This window comes from Podarcis vaucheri, assembly GCF_965113315.1.
Source record: "Podarcis vaucheri genome assembly, chromosome: 2".
NCBI lineage: Eukaryota > Metazoa > Chordata > Lepidosauria > Squamata > Lacertidae > Podarcis > Podarcis vaucheri.
The window spans coordinates 119,800,016-119,825,681 of NC_138760.1; the positions used below are offsets into that span (position 1 = coordinate 119,800,016).

The window sequence follows — 25,666 nt, forward strand, 5'->3', positions numbered from 1 at the left end:
TAAATTATTATTTTTATTATTTTTATTCAGGCAAACATTTTCTGCATGGCTCGGGCCAGCTTGGCATCCCGCGCCCTGATCCGCTCCATGACTCTTTCCAGTTCTCTCCGGGCTGCCCGGTTCCCCGGTTCCACTTGCAGAACCCCCTTCAGATCCTGCGCTGCCCCCTCCAGGTCATTCATGGCATCGTGAGCCAAGCCCCGCCGGAAGAGGGCCTTGGTGTTGGCCGGCTGCAGGGCCAGGGTCTTGGTGCAGTTGCAGGCGGCATTGGCCGGCTGGTGCAGCCTCAGCTGGCAGGCAGCCAGGTTGGCGTGCAGCTCGGCTTTGATCTGGTCGTAGTCCGGCGGAGGGGCAGCTACAACGAGCAGCCGCAAGGCCCTGGCATAGCGTCGTGCCGCAGCAGCGACGTCCCCTGCCCGGTACAACTCCCCGCCCCGTTCTTTGTTGCTGAGGACCAAGTCCCACTTCTCGGCGGCGCTCATCTCCCAGGAGTCTTTGGCCTCCGTGAAACTCGCTAACCGGATGGCCACGGTGCCTCCCGCTGCCAACCTCGCCTCGGCCTGCTCCCCGGCCAGCATCGTCTCCAGGCAGCGGTCCACGACCCCGTCCCACTCGGCGTCACCGCCACCCAGCTCCACTTCAGCCCACCGGTGGGTTGGGTAACTCAAGGGTGACCCTGGATCAGCTTCGAGGAAGACCTGGCAGAGGGAGCCTTCCTTCGGCTTATCTAAACCCGTGCCCGTCTCCAGGACCAGTTTGACGAACGTGCCGTCCGGGCAGGCCCAAGGGACGTCCCTGCCGGCTGGGTCCCGAAGGGGCAGGTTCTCTTTCAGGTCCTCTCCTTCCGCCCTGCTCCCCTTCTCTCCTCCACTCCCAACGGATGCGCCACGGCTGCCCCCTTGGCCAACGGCTGACCCCTGGTTGGGTTTCTTGCCGGGTATCTTCTCAGTGACGGGCTCTGTACTTGCCATCATGTCATCAACTGTTGCCAGCTTTGGGGATGCAATGCTCCTGAACACCAGCGAGGGAAGGGCAGGGCGTTAAGGAGCTGTTCGCCAGGAGGCAATCCGGCCTAGTAACAGCGAAGAAGAAAAAGCACAAGATGCTGTTGAAAAGAATGGGCAATTGCACTGCCTTTGCCATAAAATTCCTGTTACACCTCCCCACACTGAGCCCAGACGTATGGCAGTGCGCACAGTTGTTACCTTTCCACCCAACTCCAAATTCCAGCTCAGCCAAGGATTCCCTGTGTGGCTCTGGGCGATGCCGACAGTCTTCCAGCTTCAGTTCCTCATCTGTAAAATGGGAACAGCGGCAGCTTAAATCACAGAGTTGTTGTGAGCACAAGCAACAAGCAACAAGCAAGCTATAAGACTATAAGAAGCATTTTCTTCTGAACGTGAAGGGGACGTTTGGGCATTTGTCCAAATTAAATGCCGCACACTGCTTGACCACTGCCTTTCGCTAGCAGAGCCAGAAAGGCCCTGCCATGTTTGTCGACCTTCTAGGACTCCCATTTTCTCCTGAGCCACTAGAAACCCCACGAACATTTGATGACATCACAGCAAGTCAACCAATGACTGGGCAGGGCTTGTCTTTGACAGCCAACCTTTAGCTCATTCTCCCTCGTTATGAAGATTACATTCACTCAGTTGTCCCCCAGAAACTGGCTCCAAACCCAAAATAGATTTAATATGCCACATAAAACAGAACAAATGAGGTTCTCAAACGATTCAGCACCCCATCTCTCCTCCCGCCGAAAACACATCCATGCTGCAGTAACCTTTCTGACAGAGCAGCAAAATGCTTAATTATCTTTTTAGTCTGTGAAAGTCCCCCAATATTTCCTGCTTCATCCTATGCCTCATGATTTCTTTTTATTCCCCCCCCCCCATCATTATCAACCATGCTCTCCTCCCCTTACCTCAGTTGCTCAGTACTGGTCCTCAGCACTGGATGGATGAGCAGGGCATATGCTTCAGCTTCTCCCTCAGTCACACACTCGTTTATCTAGTCCCCCTCCACATTCCCCCTTCTTCTTCTTCCTCTCTCCCCCCCCCCAACGTCATTTCCTCAGCAACCACCTGTCTTAGCAACCATTGTAAGCAGAAACCTTCCTTCAGGAGATGCTAGGAGAAAAGGCAGGCAGGCAGGCAAGCAGGGATAATTTATTTATTTTTCCAGAAGCCAGGGGAGATCTCCCTGACTACCCCACCCTCGCCGTTATGAAACAGGGGACCCCCCTTCCAATTTATAGGAAGCCGCCCCTTTTCCTCTTGACATCTTGTCTATGCAGCTTTCAGTCAGCTGCCAGAGAGAAGCTGAGGGTTAAAAAAACCCACAATATTCACGGAAAGGATGTGAACTCACAACTCCCAAGCTCTGTACCAGAACCCTCTGTCAGAAATGCAGGTAATATGAAAAACGCCCTACGTTTTAAGCCTGCCCTGGAAAGCTGACGGAATCATTCTACTGCTTTCCAGCATGAAAGGTTTGTTTCATTTCTTTTTTTAAAATATATAGTAAATATACATTAATGCCAGGACAGGTAAAGTCAGAAAGACAGGAACTTCCTGCAACGTGATGTCACCTTCCGTACTTGACTGGATTCAATGCTGATGGCAAATCCCACAAGTCATTTAAAAAAAAAGAGAGAGAGAGAGAGAGAGAGAGAGAGAGAAATGGGTAAGAAATATGGACATGTGGCCGGAAGATGCCTGGAAACTCCAGAAGGGGCATATAAAAGACTATGGAAGATACGCTACATTATTATTAGTTATTTGATTTCCTACCTGCCCTTCACCATAAGGTCTCAGGGCAGGTTATGGCAATTTAAAAATACAGTACTAAAAGCAAATTACAGCCCCAAGAACGGACTCATGGGTTTTCTGAGATGGGGTAGAAAAGTCCTGTGGCATTTTAGAGCCTAACAATTAATCCTAAGCCCCTTAAAAGCCTTTGTTGCTTTGCTGAAACAGATCAACAAAGCTACCCCACCCCCGACCTTGTAGTAGAGGTAATATAACTACATTTCCCATAATGCCTTTCTTTACTCTTCAGCTCCACCTCCTTCCTTCCTGCCTTTTATAATCCAGTTTATGCAAGGGGTCCATAGCAGAGCTTCCAAACTGACCGGCACTCTCCTTCCTGAAGCATGGTCTGACTTATAATTGGTGGTACGTATCGGGTCTGCAGATGGAGGCAAGGGGAGCCCGGACTCCTGGGTTCCTTTAGAATCGGGGGGGGGGGGGCACATTGTGTGCAGGCAGAAAGCTAGGAAGTCAGTGCTCACTAGACTAGAGGCTGGATTCCTGGGCAGGAGCCAGTACATATATATATATATTCATTTTAACATATTAATTATCACACATACAACAAAACATCACTTCTTATACAATCTTTTTGGACTTCCATCAGCACCTCACCTCTGATGATCCACTTCTTCTGCATTTCTTAAATTCATATTGCCTTTGATTATCTTAACTAACAATTCTCCTCTTTACCAATTTTTGCAATAATTCAAATAATTCGCCTCACAAAACTTCTTGCAAACCTACAAACAGGAGCCAGTACCAGCCACACAGATGTGTCCAGCTCCTCCAGGGAAATAACAGATCGCTAAGTATTTCCTCTCTCCAATTCAGTTTGCCGCTATGTGGCTAGGAGAATAGCTGCATCGCTGCGCAACGAGGATCTGGGGGAGCCCGTGTTGGCGTGCAAGAATGGGGTGTGCCCGCTGGGTAAGTGACCCCCCCCCATCCTACCCCACCCCAGCCTCTCTCCCTGCCAGCCGTAATCTTCTGGAAGTTCCCCCTTCCAGGAAATGCGGCCTCTGCTTAAGCCCCTTCCTTAAACCACTCCCTAAAAAAAGAATCACAAAACCTTTTATGTAAATCCCTTAATCTTTGTCTCAGTTGGACCCCACCCCCCTTGCAACCAAACCCAAAACATCTGCTGCTCTCAATGACTCCTTCCCCCTGCCGCCAACTCCATTGCTTTTCGCATTGTCAATTTTATATTTCGTTCCTTGTCCAAAATCTTCCCAGACAAGATCTTCTTTCATATTCCTACTCTTGCTTGGGGTTGGGGAATGCAAGTGCTTTTCATGCCTTACTATGAGGCAGTGTGGCAGTTGCCACAGGCCAGCAGATTTCATCTTATTTACTAAAGGTATTTAAATATGGTTTAAATTACTGAAGTCTCTAAGCAGTGTGGCGCATAAAAGTTATTTAAAAAAACTAATCATCAAAACAGAAAATGTCAGCTGTAGGAGAAAGGTATTTTTCAGTCCTGGGACAGCTCAGTTGGTAATGTACAAGGAGACTCTTAATCTCAAGGTTGTGGATTCGAGCCCCACATTGTGCAAAATATCTCTCCATTGTAGGGGGTTTGACTAGACAATCTTCATGGTCTACAATTCTATTCTATGATTCTAAGGTACCTGAAAGAAGAGGTCTTTGCCAAGCGTTCAATGGGAAGGGGGCCTGTCTAATCTCAGCTGGGAGGCAGCTCCACAGAATCGGGCAAATACAGGTGAAACTCGAAAAATTAGAATATCGTGGAAAAGTTGATTGATTTCAGTAATTCAACTTAAAAGGTGAAACTAATATATGAGATCGACTCATGACATGCAAAGCGAGATATGCTTCTACTTCTCAGAGGTCCAATTTTGCTCGATTTGCAATCCTTGTTTTGCTGATTTCATTGAATATTCTAATTTTCTGAGGGGTTTTCATCAGCTGTATGCCATGATCATCACAATGATAACAAAGAAAGGCTTGACATATCTCGCTTTGCATGTCATGAGTCTATCTCATATATTAGTTTCACCTTTTAAGTTGAATTACTGAAATCAATCAACTTTTCCACGATATTCTAATTTTTCGAGTCTCACCTGCAATACTTAATGCAGCGCTTCTGGTAGAAATGAGCCACGCATCTGTGCCATAGGGGGCCACCAGCAGCAACTCCTCTGAAGATCTCAGTGATTTGGGCAGGGATATGGGCACAAATGTTGGAGGATAGGGAGAGGCAGTGTGGTGTTGGACAATAGCTCTGTCCATCTCCAGGTATCTTGTTATCCTTCTCCTGGCATTGCCAAGGATCAAGTAGATCAGGGATGAGAAGCCTGTGCCTCTCCAGAAGTTCTTGGACTACAGTTCCCATCATCCCTGGGGCTGAAGAGAGCTGGTAGTCCAAAACATTTGGAGGGAACCAGGTTAGTAGTTCTGGATCAGCCTTTGCTAATGGTGAAGAGAAGGCATTAATATCAGCATTCTTGACAGCCTGGGCAGCATCCACATATCTTATTGTTGTCTTTTTTTATAGGCAAGCAAAAAAGCACAGTGCCGCCATCTACTAGTTCCCCTGTCAGCCAAGGGGCAACCCCCCCTGCTGCCACAACAGAAGTTGGGATCCATAAGCCACATTCTTGATGGAATAAAATGAGGGATGGCAGAAGGAGAATGACGGTCCGTTTGACAACTCCTGTGCACGCAGGAATCGAACGGACCTGAGCATCCTTTAGCCTCCCCTCCACCTCACCATTCCTCTGTTAAATCTGCTTTAATAAAAGAAGCACTTTGCGTGCTCTAATACACCAACTCATTGTAAGAAGCATAATTTGGGAGTCGGTCGGTATGTTTTGCAGGAGATGGTTGTGAAATAGAATGGGATCCACAATGTTTTTCTCTATTGGGAGTATTTTTTTTTTTTTTTGGCAGTCTCATACTCGCAGGTTGGGGCAGGAAATGGGATGATGAAAGGAAAATAGAAACCGAAGAAAGAACACATTGGTATATACACACACAAACACAAAGGTGAAAAGAACAGTATTTTTCCTCTTCAGCTATCCTTCCACAGAAGCCTTATATCTTTCCGGTGCAGTCCATTCTGCTGTCAAACCATTCATGATGTCAGGAAGCATCACCTAACACTTAGCCAAAATCTGCTTCCCCCCAGTTTCCACCTCATTGGGTCTAGTCCTGCCCTTGGGTGCAACAGTGAACAGTTCCACTCCACAGTTCTTCAGATACTTGAGGGCTGCTCTCATGCCTCCCTTTCATATTTTCTTATCCAGACTAAACATAGCCAGCTCTTTCAACTGTTCCTTGTAAGGCTTGCTGCATACACACACCCCATACATTTAAAGCACATGGCTTCCCCCAAGCAATCTTGGGGGCTGTACAGTGGTACCTCGGGTTACATACGCTTCAGGTTACAGACTCCGCTAACCCAGAAATATTACCTCGGGTTAAGAACTTTGCTTCAGGATGAAAACAGAAATCGTGCGGCGGCAGCAGGAGGCCCCATTAGCTAAAGTGGTACCTCAGGTTAAGAACAGTTTCAGGTTAAGAACGGACCTCCAGAACGAATTAAGTTCTTAACCCAAGGTACCACTGTAGTCTGCATTTCACAAAGCCACTATTCCCCAGCATCCTTAACAGTTCTAAGGATTCTTTGGAGGAAGCAACGTGATTTAAACATGATTGTTACTTACGTTATTTATTGAATTTCAATCACCTATCTCATAATGGTGAGGGTGGGATGATCAGGAAGGGCTTCTTTGACTTTTGGTTGGTAGGACCCTTCAGCATCATGAACAATCTCTGGATTTTGATATTTGTCCAATTGTGGATATCCACGTTAACACATACTTTCCATGAGTCCCTTCTCTCTCCAGGGAATTGACAGGGTTATGCAGGGTGGGGCTTACCTAGGCACGCCCCCCCCCATGTTTTATTCAAGTAGGCTCCCTGAACCCACGCTTTCCTGGGAAAATTTTCCCCTGTCTAAATTTGTTCTGCTGCTGGAAAAATGTTGCAACCTTAGGAACTGGCTGCTTCTGCTGGAATATAAACAAAGGGAATGAGAAGCATTTCTTTGGAAGTCTGGATTTGATGGTGGATAAGAGAGAGTAGTAAAAGCAAAGGAAACCTGGCGTTATTTCATTCCCCGCCCTTTGATAATATCATTGCTACATCTAGGGCATACCATGCCAAATCAGTCGTGCTGTGGGGCAATGAGGTCACTGATGGCAACCTTCCTAACACCCAATTCCCTGATGCGCCTCTGAAAAACTTTGCCACAATTTGCCCTGCTGTCCTGGCAAAACCAGGGACTAAACCAAAACTGCACGTGTCACATCCACTTTGAGGTTTTGTTTCATTTTTACAATCAAGCGTCACACAATTTTTTATATAAAATAAATAAGTAAATGCCATTTTAAACCTGGCATATATTTTTTTCTTTTTCGCTTTCATATAAAATATTTGTATTGGGTTTTTTTTTCCAAAACAAAAGGGATGGGTTTTAAAACATATAAATTAATATATAGCCCCTTGTGCTCCTGGCATCTTTAAACATCAACCATCGGCAGCGGAAAGCATTTCTCTTTTTCGACTCCCTAGCTCCATACAAGGGGGAAAGTCCTTTGTTAAAATACCTGTGCACTAGACTGCTGGTTAAAAAAGATACAAATAGAGCCAGAAAGATGCATGAATAAAAACGACAGCAACCTTTAGGTGCTCTATAATATAAAATGCGCCTCACTATCCTTAAAACACCCGTGTGAGAGAAATGATGCTGTTTTCATTTTTCAAACAGGAAACTGAGACTAAGAATATGCCACTTTTCCAACATTTCTCAAGGGCCAAAGAGGCCTAATAATAATAATTCTTAAAAGGAATAGAAACCCTTCATTTAAAAAAATACAACCAAACTACAACTCCCATAAGCACTTGCGCGTCAAGGTATTTCCCCTTCTTTACGCATGCGCTCTTTTCCCTAGATTCTATACACGCACAAAGGCATCGCAGCGCCTGAAACCTCTATTTTATCAGTGCGCGTGCGCCGAATTAATACTTACCCACCCTTGCCTCATGGAGCACGTTGACGCAGCGTGGTGCCGGCTCAATCCTCCGCGCTGGAATTTCAAGGCGCCCGGGGACAAGCGCCGCGCAGTTTCCCCACTGCGCATGCGTCCTTCGACCCAAGCGCGGCTCCGTGAGGCATCCCACAAAACCAAGCGGACATTCAAAAGGAAGAAACCCACTTCGCGTTCCATAATGCGCTTGCGCGCTGTTTCGTAGCAACCACCGCGCGCAAGCGCACTCCCGCCTTCCGCCTTCTCCGCGTGCGTTCCGGCTCGGTACAACTTCCCTATCATCCTCCTTCTCCACTGGTGGATATTCCGGCCGTGACCCGCCTCTTGCTCGCTCTGGTTGGCCGAGGAGGCGACGGAGCCGGCGTCCTATTGGGCGCTTCTGTTGTTATGGCAGCAAAGGGGGGGGGCGGGAGCCGGAGTCGGCCGTGCAGCGTAGTGTACCGGGAAGGCGGAAGGAAGATGGCGGCGCTGGCTTCGGAGCTGCTGCTGCTGAGCGACTCGAGCCGTTTCCGCGCGGATAACCTGCTGAGCAGCGAGGACTGGGGTGGGTGCTCGGCGGGGGGGGGGGCCGGTGGGCGGAGCTTGTTTGGGGTGGGCGGAGCGTGGCTGTTGGGGAAGGGGCTGCAAAGGCGAAGAAGGTGGGAGGGAAGGATGATTCTGCGCTACGTTAGCCCACAGTTTAAACAGGTGCGCGACAGGCCCTCTGCGTCTCCACGCAGTTCAGCCCCCTGCATAGCTGTCAACGTTTCCCTTTTTAAAAGGGAAATTCCCTTATTCCAAATAGGATTCCTCGCAAGGAAAAGGGAAAAGTTGACAGCTATGGCCCCCTGCAACGCAGGAGTCTTTCACCCAACGTGGGACTCACGACCCTGAGATTAAGCTGTTGTAAGCAACTACATACAGTGGTACCTCGGGTTACATACGCTTCAGGTTACACATGCTTCAGGTTACAGACTCCGCTAACCCAGAAATAGTGCTTCAGGTTAAGAACGTTGCTTCGGGATGAGAACAGAAATCGTGCTCCGGTGGCGCGGCAGCAGCAGGAGGCCCCATTAGCTAAAGTGGTGCTTCAGGTTAAGAACAGTTTCAGGTTTAGAACGGACCTCTGCAATGAATTAAGTACTTAACCTGAGGTACCACTGTACATTGGTAGGATTGACAGAAAACTTGTAGTAAAAATTTGAACTATGAATTGACAAAGCATTTATAAAAATAAGAGTTATGATAGAGATGCAGAGGGGGAAAGAAACCATTACATTAAGATCCACACTAGAGGGGGAGGGAAGTCAGAAGGTATTGTATGTTTATGTTTTTAATTCAATCGTTTATGTAAAATAGGAAAATGCAAAAATAAAATTTATTAAAAATAATGATTTTTTAAAAGTGTCTCATGCTCTACCGACTGAGCTTATGCTTCAGGGATGTGTGAGTTGTTGCCTTAACAAAGATGCGGAGGTTCACAGGTCTCCACCTCCCACAACGCCATCCATCGTGTTCGGGACACGTTGACTTTAGTCTCTGAAGTACCACAAGGCTGCTTGTGCTTTGTTTTTGTTCTTTACGTGTCATAATAATGTAGTTGAGGCCAAAGGCACCTGCTGTGAGGTAAAGGACAAACCGTGTGTGGTCTTTTATTATTATTATTTTTATCAAAATACAGTGTGTAAACATCAGTGAAAATTGAAAATATACACGCTGTGAAATGAGGGGGAAATCTTTAAAATATATTAGGGGATTCAGTCAAACTGGCAAAAACATGCTTATTTGTATTATCATGGCGTGAGTTGTTTATGTTGCTAATCTCTAGAATTCTAGAACAGTATTTTAAGGGGGAGCGGCTCTAGTTGTATTTGGGGAGAAGGTGGGGCCAGGCCTTGCTTAATGCATACACACACAGATGTGCTTGGTATGGGCTGTAAGTGAAAAAGGAGAGCAGTAAAGGGTGAAAACATGTTTTGAGTCTGTTCCTTGCCCTACTGACTGCCCCTTCCCATTCTCCCCGCAGATGCAGGTCTGTACAGCTGCCTGGAAGACGATGGGGATGTGGCAGCTGAGCTCTTCCCCTGCCTCGAACGCAGCATTGTGGATGGCGGCTGTGCCCATTCCCTGGTGAGAGCTGCTTCCTCTCACATGCCTTCCTAGAAAAGGCTTTCTACTTCCTTATGCCATTGCATAGCAGCATGCTCTTCTCACCTCCTGTTTATCTTTTATCCACTCCCTGCTACTTAACATCAGTCCTTAATGCTGTTTGTCTTGAGGACCTGCTCAGCCTCATTCCTGTTGCTACATCTTCTGAGGGCACACGCATGTATCATGGGGCTTGTGCATGATATAGGGATGCTTAGGGAAGGTTTTAATGTTTGATGCATTACTGTATTTTAATATTTTGTTGGAAGCTGCCCAGAGTGGCTGGGGAGGCCCAGCCAGATGGGCGGGGTATAAATAATAAATTATTATTATTATTATTATTATTATTATTATTATTATTATTATAGGACAGTGGTGGCGAACCTTTTAGAGACTGAGTGCCCAAACTGCAACCCAAAACCCGCTAATTAATTGCAAAGTGCCAACACGGCAATTTAATATGGGATAATAATGACTGTTTGCATGTACACATAAAAATAAATACCATAATAAAAATGTGGGGAGGATTGGCAGGAGTTGTGGAGCTTTGGGGGGGGGGTAGGCTGTGCAGATAAACACTAACACACATGGACAACACTTCCTGTAGCAGGCTGAAGCTACAAATCATCTCAACGCTCACCGGCAGCAGAAAAAAATAAAGGGGCTTGACACAGCCGCAAGTCACATGCAATATCGTTACTGACTATCTTCTGCTCATGGCAGCAAAAAATCCAACCAATCACGGTGTGGGAGGGGGAGTGGTGCGGCCGAATGTCGGCTGGTTGGCGGGTGCGCAAATCCCCCAACGCTGCTGTGGCCGGTGCATGCTATAGGGAGTGTTTCCCGCCCACAGTGCTGTGGGGGGGGGGAGTGGCTGCCCACTTTGGCCCTGCTGGGGCGATGGTGCGTGTGCCAACAGAGAGGGCTCTATGAGTGCCCACTGGCACGCGTGCCATAGGTTCTCCACCACTGGTATAGGATGGTGTGAGCAGGGTTTGCATCTGGGAGATCTTCACAGTGAAAGGGACATTTTCCTCTTTAGATTGCATGTACTAGATGTATCTATGTTCACCTTGGTCCTTGAATAAGCTGCCCAGATGTGTACTACCAAATCTGTGACGCCAAGCCACACACTCTCATCTCCCGCTACAAGTTTAACCCACTCTTGCCCTACAAAACTATAAACCCCATACTTGTTAATAAGCTACACCCACAATAATGCCCTCAAATTCCCAGCTTTCACTGGCTTGTTGCCTGTCGGCTGTGCATGCGTATTAATATATATTCATTCAGGATTTACAGAAGGCGAGAAGGGAAGCACCCCACCATCTCTGCTAAAACGCTAACAATGTGTGGTTCATCTTCTCCCTGAAATGTTTCCTTTACAGTGGAAATGGAATGTTGTAACATTAAGAATTGATGCACAAGTTTGCATTTTTCTTCTCTTCATAATTCCTTTTTCCTTTTTCTGTTGCATCATTTAGATTGTAAACCTGAAGCCTTATTACTGATCTTTGCAAGCTGCTTATTTAGGGCCAAAGAGGGGGGTCAAAATGCTTCACAGAAAGACACACACAGAGATCAGTTTTGTTTTCTATCCTAATTCTCTTGGCAGCAGTTCAGTGATGGGTTCGACCTGGACATGGAAACGGTGCCCCCCGACCCACCTTGGGACCCACTGCACGACTCTCTCTTCCCAGGTAAGTACCTTTGCGAGATTGTGGGAGGGCTGTTGAGAGCCTGAGAGATGCAGAGCTGTATATATATATATGGTAGGATGATACAGTATACAAGTGTGTGGACCAGGTGCACAGAGATGAGACCCATATTAGGCTTGGTTGTCTTTGTGAGTTAATGCAAATAATGTGTCAGCACTCTTGGTGGAGGTGCACGCTCTGCATGGACAAGATCCCAGGTCTGATTCCCCTGTCTCTCCAGTTTAAAAAGGCCTCAGTGAAACATTGGAGAGTCACTGCCAATCAGAGTCTAGAATACTGGACTAGGTAGAACCCATGGACCAGTTGGTATAAAGCAGCCCCATGCTACAGAGGGAGATCCCTTTCTTCCAGTTTTGAGGGGTAGAGGAGACGGCTGTTGCCTTCATGCCCTCGTCATGGGTTCACCAGAAACATCTAACTGGCCACTGTTAGCGGGTTAGATGGGTCATTGGTCTGTTACAGCAGAACAGTTGTTATTTCTGAGCCTTAGTATGGTTTGAACAGCCTAGAATTAACATGGAGGAAAGTTTTTCCCCTCCCCCATCCTGGACCACCTAGTTAAAGTTTCTATAGTTTCTATATATAAGTCTTATATTTAATGCCAGCAACTAAACTGGCTGTTGGGTAGAGCAGCAGAAGGGGTGAGAGGGCATATTGCTTTCACTGATCTCCCTAAGCTCTGCCCTACCAGCTAAGGCTCAAAACCACAAATAACCTGCAGCTTGCGTTTGGCAGTTTCCATCTTCTTCCAGAAGGCAGCTTGGCAGGGGTTAAGCTGCCCTTTGCCACTGGACAGCAATCTAGCCCATTTCAGGGCTAGACTGGGCTTCTTGGTAACAAGGAGCTTCTCTTTGCCTTGGCACCTCCCAGACAAATACTTGTCCAGCATTTATTTTCAGTGCAAACTTCCCAGGGGGCACAGAGGAGATAAGTTTGAGCGACTTCTTTGTTTCCACGGTTGAAGTGGCTGGCAGCAGTGGCGTAGCGTGGGGGGTGCAGGGGGGGCCGGCCGCACCGGGCGCAACATCTGGGGGTTAGGGTTAGGGGGCGCAAATCCACGGGTTAGGGGGTGCAAATTACTTGCCTTGCCCCGGGTGCTGACAACCCACGCTATGCCACTGGCTGGCAGTGAAAGCATGTTAGTGATTTGTTCCCCTTCTTCCTTTAGAGCTGCAGGTGAAGTCGGAGCCCGTCTCGCCTGCCTCGTCGCATTGCTCTGATTCCTCTACGCTGTCCTCTTCCTCCTCCTCCTCCGCTGATCTCTCAGGGCAGGTATGCTTGTTGGACCTCTTGATACAGTGGAATCTTGCCTCCTGCCCCTTAAGCTCTTGTGCTCAGGCCTGTGCTTTTCTCTCGCAGGCCCCTGGCCAGGCCGATGTGATGGGAGTGAAGACCGAGCAACCCCCCACCCCTCCATGCATGTATGGAGATGTCCTACCCCCCCACTTTAGCACGGTGCAGATCAGTGTCGTTCCGGCTCCTGAGACAGGTACGTAGTGGATGAGAGAGAGTGAGTAGAAATAGCAAAGTGCCTAGGGAGAAAGGGGAGGACACGGGTGGCGCTGTGGGTTAAACCACAGAGCCTAGGGCTTGCCGATCAGAAGGTTGGCGGTTCGAATCCCCGCAACGGGGTGAACTCCCGTTGCTCAGTCCCTGCTCCTGCCAACCTAGCAGTTCGAAAGCACATCACAGTGCAAGTAGATAAATAGGTACCGCTCCGGCGGGAAGGTAAACAGCGTTTCTGTGTGCTGCTCTGGTTCGCCAGAAGCAGCTTAGTCATGCTGGCCACATAACCCGGAAGCTGTACGCCGGCTCCCTTGGCCAATAAAGCGAGATGAGCACCGCAACCCCAGAGTCGGTCACAACTGGACCTAATGGCCAGGGGTCCCTTTACCTTTAGGGAGAAAGGGATGCAAATTAAGTCAATATGAGACTCCTGTGGCAAAAAATTGGGTCATTTAGTTTAACCTAATACAGTGCCCTTCAGAAAAGCGGCTTCACTGATCAGCTTGTTCTGTTACAGGGAAACCGGCCGCTTCCAATAAAGCCGAGAGTATTCTCAGCCGGAAGCCCCCCATTCAGCCAAAGCCAGTTGTGGTCACCACTGTCCCAGTGCAGCCTGCAGCCACGTCCAGTAAGACCATCTTATTGCAGCCTGTACCTGTGTCCCAGCCACAGGCTATCAACCCAGCGATTTCAGGTAATGCTTTTGCTGGCTGGGGGTTGTGATCCAGAGCATGTGAAAGGCCACAGATTGGGCAGTACAGAAATAGAGATAGTTTTGGCTAATAGTAGCCTGCTTGAACCCAGGTTCCAAGTGCAACCGAACACGCTGTACTAAGGGGCACACAAGTCCTCTTCAGATTTTCCTAATGTTGTTAAATGTGGCACCCACTGGCACAGTTGCACCCTTGAGGGCTTCCCTTGGCATCCACCAGCCCTCTGAGCTGTTTTTATGTTACTTTTCATTGTGCTCTTTTGCTGCTTTGTTGTTTGCTACCCTGGGGTCCTTTGGGAGGGAGAGCAGTATAGAAATTTAATAATGAATGAAAAGAACCTTTTTTTGTGGGGCAAAACTACAATGTATGTGTGGCAGGCATGGATTTATAGGACCTTGCCTTCTTTTTTAACCTCAGTTCCAGCACAGAGCGTTGTGATTTCCCAGTCTGAACTGCTGCATCTCCCTGTCTCTGGGCTGATCAAGGTCCAGTCCCCTCTAAAGGAAAGTCTCCCAGCAAAACCAACTCCCTCTGCCCCCAAACCAGAAACCAAAACTATTGTCCCGGCGCCGACGCAAATAGGACCCTGCAACCAAGAGATTGACGTAAGTACCTTTTGGCCCCCTTCTTTCTGCTGCTCCGGGCTTCACTGGTCCTGTCCTGGGACTTCTCCTGAACACATGTGACGGGGGGGGGGTATATGGCTGAACATTATGGCCACATGTGTGCTTTGTGTTTGTATCCCCCACAGAGAGCCTCAGGGTCCATAAATAGCAACACCCTAGTGGTCCTGCGCCCTAAGGAAGTTAGATTAGCTTCAACCAGAGCCAGGGCCTTCTCAACACTGGCTCCTGCCTGGTGGAACGCTTTGCCTCATGAGACCAGGGCCCTGCAGGATCTGATTTCTTTCCGCAGGGCCTGTAAGACAGATTTGTTCCACCTGGCCTTCGGCTTGGAGCCAATTTGATTCCCTCCCCCTCTTTCTTTTTCCTTTCTCCTCCTGTGATGAGGCTGCATTTTAATATTTAATGTTTCAATATTTTAATGTTGTATTTTAATCCTGTTTTTAAGCTGTATTCATTCAACTTGTTTTTATTATTGCTTGTTAGCTGCCCTGAGCCCGGCCTTGGCTGGGGAGGGCGGGGTATAAAAAATTATTATTATTACTATTATTATTATTATTATTATTTTAACCCAATGACAATTGGAGGGCCGCAGCCTCTGCATCTCTGTTTTAAAGCGAGAGTGTATGCATGTGTGTGTGTGTGTGTGTGAGAGAGAGAGAGAGAGAGAGAGAGAGAGAGAATATAGCATTCCCCACCCACTTTGCTAATTCCCCAAAGATCAAGGTACTTAAAAGGCAGCAGCGGATGATCAAGAACCGTGAATCAGCCTGCCAGTCGCGGCGGAAAAAGAAGGAATATCTGCAAGGGCTGGAGTCTCGGTTGCGGGAGGCCCTGACGGATAACGAGCGGCTGCGGCGGGAGAACACGCTCCTTCGCCGCCGGCTGGACTGTGTCCTCAATGAGGTAAGTGCGTGCCAGCCAGACCTGCAGCTTTTTGGGTCCCTCACACACCCCGCACCTTATGTGCCTGCATATTTGTCCACCCGCATTACATCCACATTTCAGCAATCTGTGGATTACCAGCAGGACTGCAACAAAATGCTGCAGTGTAGCTTTGCCTCCTAACAGGAGCTCTTCTGTTCCGGATTTCAGCCAATGACACTCAGCACCCCCCGTGGCTGCTGAGCCTGCCTGCTTGGTTCTCACTGAGCTGATTTTCAGGCTGGTGGAGAGGTGGGATTGCCCCGTCAGATTTTAATTTTCCAATTCTTTCTGTTCTTCTGTAAACCTCAGGGTTCCTTTGAGCAAGCATGAACCTCTCTCATTTCTCTGTGGTCCCACTTTAACCCCAGTCCTGTCGGCCCTCACCACCTGAGTTCCCAGTACGTTTCCGAGCACAATTCAAAGTATTGGTGCTGACCTTTAAAGCCCTAAACGGCCTCGGTCCAGTATACCTGAAGGAGCGTCTCCACCCCCATCGTTCTGCCCGGACACTGAGGTCCAGCTCCGAGGGCCTTCTGGTGGTTCCCTCACTGCGAGAAGTGAGGTCACAGGGAACCAGGCAGAGGGCCTTCTCGGTAGTGGCACCCTCCCTGTGGAACACCCTCCCACCAAATTTCAAAGAGAACAACAACTACCAGACTTTTAGAAGACATCTGAAGGCAGCCCTGTTTAGGGAATGCTTTAATGTTTATTAGATTATTATATTTTAATAGTCTGTTGAAAGCCGCCCAGAGTGGCTGGGGAATCCCAGCCAGATGGGCGGGGCATGAATAATAAATTATTATTATTATGAGCCTGCTATTAGAGGGAGTGATTATGGTACAACAAGAGAGGCTGTGGCCCAAGAAACTCTGTCTGACTGCCTCTTACACGTTTGCTTGGGCAGTTGCATGACTGGACATGAGTCTCACCTCTGCAGATGGATGGAGTTTGGAGTGAACATGTGAAAGCCAGAATGCAGGGTCATCCTGAGGAGTCTGGCAGTGTGGTTTTCCTTCTGCCTGTTCTGCCTCTCCTTGCAGGAGAAAATAGGGAACACATGTCGTGGCCCTCTTCCTTTGTGGACTAAGACTTCCTCCTTTCCTGTATCTGTCTTCCCTCCTGTGCTGGGCAGGGGTGGGATCTTCATACCTGCTGAAACATATCACTTGTGCATCTATAAATGCCTCACCGGCACTGAAATGCTTACACCTCTTCTGGGGAGGTGTTGTATTTATATTTATAATTTACCACCCTTCATCATAAATTCCAAGTCCTCCCCTCCCAAATACAATATATAGTAAACATTAAGACACAAACAGGAAACTAAAGAAGCAGTAAAAACCATTCTAGTGCTTAGTTACCAGTAATAATGATAATGATAATTATTATTAATAATAATAATAATAATAATAATAATAATTTATACCCTGCCAATCTGGCTGGGTTTCCCCAGACACTCTGGGCGGCTTTCAAGAGAATATTAAAATACAATAGTCTATTAAACATTAAAAGTTTCCCTAAACAGTAAACTGGGGTTTTTTCACAAGTTTGGTTCCAGTGGCTCAGCTGCTAACATCTCCATTGTTTTATGAAGAACAGCAGTCCGCTTTCAAAATAATCGCTCTTTGGTTCTGTTTGTCTTGAAATCCTTAAACATGCCATTTGGATGCAAGTGGTTAATGGAAAGCTGCTCTTCAGTGATGGGAAACTTTGTCTAGCTGTTTTCTAGTTTGTCTCACTCTGTACGAGAAGTCGGCTGGGCCGTCTACCAGTGCCATGCAGGGCTACGATACGATGATGCCCACTTCCCAAATGGGAGCCCCAAACTCTCACAATCCCATTGGAAGGGACACAGAAGGGACACAGTTGACGTCCCTTGGCTAAATAATAACGATTTGGGCACTGCAAGGGCAGCGAGACTTCTTTTTTTAAAGTTTTTATTTTTAAAATAATTCAGCTTTAATACACACATATTGCAAATATACAAGCATACAAACATACATTTTATACAATCCTTAAAAATGTTCAAACATACCTACACTCAGTCCCACGGATAATTCCTTTTTCCCATCACCATCCACCACCCCTCACCCCACCTTTGTGTTAGACTTCCAATCTACTCAATTGCAATTTCTTTCCACTTCTATTATTTTCTTTCACACACCTTCAACCTAATTTCATGCTCCTTTTTCTATTACACATTGTTATCCATCTTATTTAGTATTTCAGTATTTAAAACAGAACTTGTTTATTCTAATAGGAGTTCTGATTTTTCGATATGGTTTTGCAAGTATCCTTTAAACACCTTCCAGTCCCTATCTATCTTCTCTTTTGAGATCCTTCCAATTTCTCCCATTGTTTTGGATATATTGCAGCACTCCAATAATTTGGCAAGCCACTCTATTTTTGTTGGTATAATACCAAGTCTCACTGCCGGGAAAAATTGGAAAAGTGGTATTATACCGGCAGTGAGACTTCTAAGTGGGCAACATGCCTCTGTGGCCATAACCACATGTTTCTTGCCTTCTCCCTGCAGAACAACGAGCTGAAATTTGGCTCTGGCAACCGGAAAGTCATCTGCGTCATGGTGCTGCTGCTCTTCATAGCTTTCAACTTTGGGCCTGTCAGGTGAGGCTTCTGAGTGCTTGCCGGTGTCCCTCCAGTCCCACAATTGGGGAATGAATGACTTTGCTAGGCAGTCCCTGTCTGGGAGCCTCTGAAGTTGGCAAGGCCCCAGAGAAATTGGTTTCACTCGTAGGTGGTGAAGCCGGCATGTGTAGGCTTGCTGGATGTTTGGCAAAGTTTAGCAGACTGGATAGGGAAGCATATTTCCTGGGTTGAAGTTGGACTAGAGCCCTGAAAGCTCTCCACATCCCGCATTTCTTGTAGGCAACTCTCCTTTTTCCATCACGCTAGGGAAGGAGTCACATGCTGTGACTAAGTGCCCTGTGGCCTAAACCACTGAGCCTCTTGGGCTTACCAGTTGGAAAATCGGCGGTTCGAATCCCCATGATGGAGTGAGCTCCTGTTGTTTTGTTCCAGCTCCTGCCAACCTAGCATTTCGAAAGCTTGCCAGTTCAAGTAGATAAATAGGTACCACGCCGGCGGGAAGGGAAGGGAAACGGCGTTTCCAGGCTTCCGTCACGATGTTCCATTGAGCCAGAAGTAGTTTAGTCCTGCTGGCCACATGACCCAGAAATCTGTCTGTGGACAAACGCTGGCTCCCTTGGCCTGAAAGTGAGATGAGTGCCGCAACCCCATACAGTGGTACCTCGGGTTAAGAACTTAATTCATTCTGGAGGTCCGTTCTTAACCTGAAACTGTTCTTAACCTGAAGCACCACTTTAGCTAATGGGGCCTGCTGCTGCGCCGTCAACACGCAATTTCTGTTCTCATCCTGAAGCAAAGTTCTTAACCCGAGGTACTATTTCTGGGTTAGCAGAGTCTGTAACCTGAAGCGTCTGTAACCCGAGGTATCACTGCAGTCACCTTTGACTGGACCTAACCATCCAGGGGTCCTTTACCTTTACAGATAGGTTCATAGATATTTTAATGAAATAAAAACGATAATAAAGTAAGCTCAGACCTCTTTGGTAGAGTGTCCCTGAACTCCTCTAGGGAACTTAACTCCCCGTTTCCATCTCTCCAGCATCAGTGAGCGCAAGGCGGCAGACGTGGAGCTGCCGAAGCAGGAGGTGGAGGCTGGGCCTGGCCGGAGGCACCTTTTAGGCATCGTGGAGGAGACCCATGACTCTCCAGAGGAGGAGCAGGAAGAGCGGCAAGAGGAGGCCCCAGCCAGGCTGAGAAAGGCACAATTCCGGTAAATTTGGGGGGCAGGCAGGAGAAACAACAAGGTGGTGAAGAGCAGGAGAAACAACCTGCCCATGCATCTCTCTGTTAAAATTATTTTGGGGGCCCTGGCAACCAGGAAGGAGTCCTTGACTGTGTTTGGATGCGATGCTAAACCAGGGGTGAGGGTCCTCAGGCTTGGAGAGGACCGACAATCGCCCTCCATGCCTCTCTGGTGGCCCCATTTGACTCTGCCAACTCATACTCCCCTCCCCAGGCCTTCCTTTATTTGCTTATTGCGTTCCTGCCCCACCCATTTCTCCCAAGGAACTCAAAGGTGACATTGGAGGTTTCTGAGCAGAGCTTGGATGGCCATGAGTCATGGAGGATTTAGTCGAGATTCCCGCATTACAAACGTATGGTGTAAAATGCAAAGTTGGTTTGGCAGGAAGGGAAAGGGACTGCCCAACTGCAGCCAGCCCACCTCATTCTGTTATGGAAACATGTGGTTTGGCTCCAGGTTGAGCAGCTACTTACAGATTGGGCGACTCCCAAATCACCATGTGCTCTTCTCAGCTCTCCCTCAACACTTGATTTTCTCTCTCGGCCAATCTCTATTTAAAATTCACATTTTCTTCACTCTCTCTCCACCCCCCACCCCAAGAAACTTGTCAGCTCCCTTCTCTGACATGAAGGACCTGATGCTGAGGGACTTAGACAAGTTGTTCCTCGCTTCCGATTGCCGCCAGTTCAACCGCACTGAATCCCTCAGGTGGGTCCTGGGCCAGGAGAAGGGAGGGGGTGCTAAGCATTTTGGAGAGGACTTTTGTGAGCATTGAGGCCTGGGAACATTGTGGGTGACCCTTCTGTCTGCGTCCTCATCCCCCCTACAGACTGGCAGACGAGCTCAGCGGCTGGGTCCGCCGGCACCAGATCAACCGCAGGAAACCCTCACAGTCTCGCAAAGCAGCTCAAGCCAGCCAGGTGTGATGTGGATTGTGGGGAGGCAACTGGGCAGGGAAATGGAGGGGTGCAGTGGCGATAATCCCTTGTGGGGCTAGACAAGGGCGCCCAGAATCTTACTGTGGTTTGCCAACAAGGTTGAGGGCAGGGCCAGGGGCTCTGTTGCTTCACAGCCTTTTCATATCCTAATTTCATTCTTCATTTCAGGAAAAGCCACAAAAGAAGCCCCCTAGCCCCTCCCGCTACGTGCCCGCCAGCCCCCCCAGGCACCCTGAGAGGTAAGCGGCTTCTGCACCAAATTGTTTTGAGTTAGCTCCCTTTTTCAATGTGGAAACACCCTGCCCCTCTGGCTTACAAGCTAACCCCCTTCCCAACACACACGAGGAAAAGGGATCAGGGAGGGAAGAGGAAGAACTCAAACTCCAGCACCAATTCTTAAGTTCTTATAATGACCAGCTGGCATTATAAGGGGTAGGAGGTGCGCAATTGAGCTGGCCTCTCACAGCAGAACGGATGGGGTGAGCCCTGCTTCCCATCTCTCCCCCAGAGACTGGCTAACGGAACAGCTGCCTCCAGGGCTAAGGGAGAGGAGGCCTGGTGGAACCTCTTCAAATTGGCTCCTTTCTTCGTTGCTCCCTCTACCCACCCGCTGGAGACTCCATTCCTGTGTCCCGTGACAGTGATGAGGTGGAGGGAGCCCTTATGTTTGCAAACAGACCTCCTCTCCAACCCGCCCTCCTCCTCTGCCTTTCCAGGAATTCCCTCAGTCAGCTGCAGGTATACCAGCACCCTGACCACACGGAACACGACTTCATGGACGCGATTGACCGCCGCGAGGATACTTTCTACGTGGTGTCCTTCCGCAGGGTGAGTAAAGAGCGGCTTGCGGGGCACTGAGCCACTGAGAGAGTTGCGCAGGCAGTGCGGCGCCCCAGATTTTGCATTGCACAATGTTCTGCTTCAGGCATGTGGCTCCAGAGAGAGAGCCAGGAAGAAAGCAGTAGAGGAAGGAAGCCCTTTCAGACTTGGGCAGAAGATTACAGGTTGCATAAAGGCACACTGCGGCAAAGATGCAAATGGAGAATTTTCCCTTCTCAGAAGCCACCAGGCAGGAGTGCCTAAGCTGTGGCCCTTCCTGTAGTTGCTGAACTACAACTCCCACCAGCTCCTTCCAGCATTGCTGGCGCTCAGGGATGCTGGGGCTGTCCCCAGGCCACATCCCTTTCACAACCATACCCCATTCCTACCTCTGCTTTGCACCCTTCTTTTAAATGTTTTTTTAACAGCTGGGATAATAGAATTGTAGAATGGGAAGGGGCCATGAGAGTCACCTAGTCCAACGCCTTGCAATGCAGGCATCTGGGATGATGAACTCAGCTCCTTGGGCCGGCATTTGTGGAGTCTGGGAGCCAAACGGGGAGAGGTTGTCAGGGCGTGTCCTTGAACTCCAGCATACCCTGGGTCTCTTAATTCTTACATCAGTGATGATTTTGTCATGAAATCCCACTCAATATTGATCCAGAGCAGAACTCCGACTTATAGTTAGCAGAGTAAAAACTTAAACACATTGCAGGATTCCCAAAGACCAGAGGCAATTGTATTTCATCCAGCAGGGCTTTACTGCTCCTGAAGGCAAATGAGCACAATGGTCACAAATCCAGTACATTCAGGACTGGCACTGTCCATAAGAAATCCAGTTGCAGCAGACTTAACTTAAACTTACAGTAACTTCTAATAAGTCTATGTACAGAACACCACACCAGACGGAAAAGAGATAGTAAGAGAAAGTCAAACCCAGGATCCTTCTGGCCTTACAGTGGTGCCTCGCAAGACGAAAAGAATCCGTTCTGTGATTCTCTTCGTCTAGCGGTTTTTTCGTCTTGCGAAGCAAGCCCATTGACGGATTAGCGGATTACCACTTTTAGCGGCTTATCGGCTTATCGGATCAGCTGATTAGCGGCTTAGAAAAAGGGGGAGGAGGGAAAAACCCCGCAGGAACTTGCAAGACATTTTCGTCTTGCGAAGCAAGCCCATAGGAGATTTGTTTTGCGAAGCACCTCCAAAACGGAAAACTCTTTCGTCTAGCGAGTTTTCCGTCTTGCGAGGCATTCGTCTTGTGGGGCACCACTGTACTATTATAGTCAGCATGACCTTGTCAGAAAAGATAACAGAACCAGTTTAGGCCATGAATAAAAATTTACTTGCAAAAAAAAAAAAAAAAAAGAACCAGTTTAGGCCAGCTGTACTCAGCCTTTCTGAAGCAATAACCCAAACATCAGGAGCCTTCTGCTTGCGTCTTTCACACAGAGAAGCTTCCAGAACCCTCCTGAATTAAGTAGAGTAGGAAAGATCTCTACACATCAGATCAATACATACTTTCTGCACAAAGAAATGCAAACTAACAGATTTTCCTCTCCTGTCTTTCCCCCTCTTTAACCTTAGGATCACTTGCTGCTGCCTGCCATCAGCCACAACAAAACCTCCCGCCCAAAAATGTCACTGGTGATGCCAGCCATGGCTCTCAACGGTAAAAAAAGAAAGAAAAGAAAACGTGCGGGTAGACTTGAGGACTTTGTGTCCAAATGTTTTGTGCCAGATGCAGTCACCGACTACATCTGCATCTCCATATCTATATCTATATCTATGTATATAGATATATATATATCCCTTTGGCGCTGTTTTCTAAACTACTGAGCCTCTTGGGCTTGCCGATCGAAAGGTCAGCGGTTCGAATCCTTGCAATGAAGTGAGCTCCCATTGCTCTGTCCCAGCGCCTGCCAACCTAGGAGTTCGAAAGCACGCCAGTGCAAGCAGATAAATAGGTACCGCTGCGGCGGGAAGGTAAACAGCATTTCCATGCGCTCTGGCTTCCATCACGATGTTCTGTTGCACCAGAAATGGTTTAGTCATTGTGGCCACATGACCCGTAAATCTGTCTATGGACAAACGCTGGCTCCCTTGGACTGAAAGCGAGATGAGCACTGCAACCCCATAGTCACCTTTGACTGGACTTAAGCGTCCAGGAGTCTTTTACCTTTACCTTTCTTTAACCTATATTATTATTATTATTATTATTATTATTATTATTATTATTATTATTACTAGGATACGGGTGGCGCTGTGGGTTAAACCACTGAGCCTCTTGGGCTTGCCAGTTGGAAAATCGGCGGTTCGAATCCCCACGACGGGGTGAGCTCCCGTTGCTCGGTCCCTGCTCCTGCCAACCTAACAGTTCGAAAGCACGAACTGCAAGTAGATAAATAGGGAAGGTAAATGGCATTTCCGTGCGCTGCTCTGGTTCGCCAGAAGCGGCTTAGTCATGCTGGCCACATGACCCGGAAGCTGTATGCCGGCTCCCTTGGCCAATAAAGTGAGATGAGCGCCTCAACCCCAGAGTCGTCCGCGACTGGAACAATGGTCAGGGGTCCCTTTACCTTTACCTATATTATAAAATTTATAATATAAGGTGCCAGGGCAGGTTACAATAATGTTATATACAGTTGGGGGGAAAGACGACCATTCTCATTCCCTCCAGAGGGAGCGTATAAATTCTATGAAGCAAATATGAAACAAATAAGAATCGCCTTCTTGCTTTGTTTTCTTTCTCCCCCAGAGAGCCTGTACAATTCGTCCCTGGGCTACGAAGTGATGATGCAGATAGACTGTGAGGTCATGGACACCCGCGTCATCCACATCAAGAGCTCCACGGTGCCTCCCTTCCTGAGGCGGCACGACGCCGCCACCCGCGACAACCGCACCCACCCTTCTTCCCCGCCAGCCTTTTCCGGGAGAGCGACGGCCCGCGCGGCCTTGCGGGCCCCCAGGCCCACCTTGCCCTCAGGCCGGCGGCCCCCGCAGCGCACCCTGTACCTCGGGGAGCACGGGGGAGGGGGCTAGAAAAGGGAGGTCCCCCACCCCGACGACACCGGGGAGAAGAGCCCCCTTAACGGAAAGTGGGGGCCCTCGCGCCAGGGGAACGGACCTGCCCCCTCAGTGGAACTCCTGCTTGTGTCGAGAAACGGGCTATGCCACTTCTGTCAGCTGATCTCACGGCTGCCTCCAGGAGGGGTCAGTGGGGATTGGATCCTGCGGTTCGGGGGGCTGGGGGCTGGCACCGCGGACACTACCTCCCCCTTCCCCATACAACGCCCCCCCCCCCACTTTGTGGCCCAGTTGAGACTTTCTGTGCGCCTCTGCTGCCCCCTGATGGCTGAGACTAAGGAACCTGTGCATTTGGGTAAATGTGGGAGAGTGAGGAAGGGTGTCTATTTTAAACTACTGTCTCCAATCGTGTGTGTGTGTGTGTGTGTGTGTGTGTGTATGTAGGAGAAGGGCAAAGGGAAGTTTGCAAAATGCAGTGTGTGTGTGTGTGTGTGTGTGTGTGTGTGTACACTCCCCTCCCAGTTACTCTGATGGCACTTAGATCTGCTCCCTTTGGATCCTCCTTGTGTTTTTTTTATTTTTAAAAAAGGATAAATAATAGCTGCAAAATAAATTTAATATGTGACCAGAACCGTTTTTTCTTGCTTTCCCCCCCTTCCCCCTGGTTTTCAAGCACCACAATAAGGCGACTCATATCGTCTGAACAAGAGAGAACTGATGCTGTGGTGGAATAGACAGAGGCACAGCACGGTCCAGACAGAGAGCAAAGCTTCTCTTCCTGGTTTTGTCTTGAGGTTCAAAATACTGCTGCCCACTCCCCTCTGGCGAAAAGCTGAGTGCTTTTGCAAAAGCTACGATCCGATCACATGTCGTATTTCAATATTTAGCGAAGCTACAATCTGTCTTGCAGCATAGCAAGGCTACTCTGTGGAACTCTCTGCAGGTTGATACTATGCAGGTGCATTTGTACATTTTTCAAGGCCAGCTGCAAACGTTTTAGCTTAAGACAGGCCTCCCCAGACTTGCGATTTTTATATTACGTATATCAGTTTTAAAACTGAATTTTATCCTTGTTGTTGCTGTTTAGTCATTTATTCGTGTCCGACTCTTCGTGACCCCATGGACCAGAGCACGCCAGGCACTCCTGTCTTCCACTGCCTCCCGCAGTTTAGTCAGACTCATGCTGGTACCTTCGAGAACACTGTCCAACCATCTCGCCCTCTGTCATCCCCTTCTCGTCCCCTGTCATTTCCCAACATCAGGGTCTTTTTCAGCGAGCCTTCTCTTCTCATGAGGTGGCCAAAGTCTTGGACCCTCAGCTTCAGGATCTGTCCTTCCAGTGAGCACTCAGGGCTGATTTCCTTCAGAATGGAGAGGTTTGATCTTCTTGCAGTCCATGGGACTGCAAGAGTCGTTTCCAGCAACATAATTCAAAAGTATCAATTCTTCGGTGATCAGCCCTCTTTATGGTCCAGCTCTCACTTCCATACATCACTACTGGGAAAACCATAGCTTTAACTATACGGACCTTTG

The 25,666-nt window shown here is 48.4% G+C and overlaps 2 protein-coding genes and 2 long non-coding RNA genes across 7 annotated transcripts in view; 2 read left to right on the plus strand and 2 right to left on the minus strand.

Annotated features, from left to right (window-relative positions):
* Window positions 1-8,009, minus strand: FKBPL (FKBP prolyl isomerase like). Of its 4 annotated transcripts, none has more exons than XM_082210545.1 (3): window positions 7,868-8,009; window positions 1,206-1,295; window positions 1-1,072 (listed from the first exon to the last, which is right to left on the minus strand). In XM_082210545.1, exon 3 carries the CDS (start codon window positions 972-974, stop codon window positions 27-29), a length of 948 nt encoding a protein of 315 aa, XP_082066671.1. In that variant the 5' UTR covers window positions 975-1,072; window positions 1,206-1,295; window positions 7,868-8,009; the 3' UTR covers window positions 1-26. The 4 variants fall into 4 exon arrangements, with proteins under 4 accessions (XP_082066671.1, XP_082066672.1, XP_082066673.1 ...); XM_082210546.1 differs by having other exon boundaries at window positions 7,872-7,890; XM_082210547.1 differs by lacking the exon at window positions 7,868-8,009 and adding an exon at window positions 5,599-6,016.
* LOC309525381 overlaps window positions 1-19,140 on the minus strand; it is a 189,785-nt gene extending 170,645 nt beyond the window's left edge. Inside the window, exon 1 of the long non-coding RNA XR_014216203.1 lies at window positions 18,831-19,140. This is a non-coding gene — a long non-coding RNA (uncharacterized lncRNA). The remainder of the gene's footprint in view (window positions 1-18,830) is intronic.
* Window positions 2,394-5,603, plus strand: LOC309525355. The gene is made up of 4 exons (XR_014216160.1): window positions 2,394-2,412; window positions 3,061-3,176; window positions 3,645-3,740; window positions 5,329-5,603. It is a non-coding gene; the product is annotated as an uncharacterized lncRNA (long non-coding RNA).
* On the plus strand, window positions 7,881-24,764 carry ATF6B (activating transcription factor 6 beta; the record flags this gene model as incomplete). Its single annotated transcript, XM_082209486.1, is given in 18 exon segments — window positions 7,881-8,087; window positions 8,089-8,280; window positions 8,282-8,429; window positions 9,891-9,994; window positions 11,628-11,712; window positions 12,899-13,002; window positions 13,090-13,219; window positions 13,754-13,930; window positions 14,367-14,554; window positions 15,293-15,478; window positions 18,036-18,127; window positions 19,149-19,319; window positions 19,953-20,060; window positions 20,182-20,272; window positions 20,459-20,529; window positions 21,007-21,118; window positions 22,694-22,778; window positions 23,865-24,764. Coding segments are annotated over 18 exon segments (2,535 nt in total). The 3' UTR covers window positions 24,149-24,764.
* Window positions 24,765-25,666: the final 902 nt, after the last annotated feature.

What these genes read in the sequence shown, in the direction of transcription:
- FKBPL (XM_082210545.1), bottom strand. Translation starts at nt 974, where the DNA reads ATGATGGCAAGTACAGAGCCCGTCACTGAGAAGATACCCGGCAAGAAA.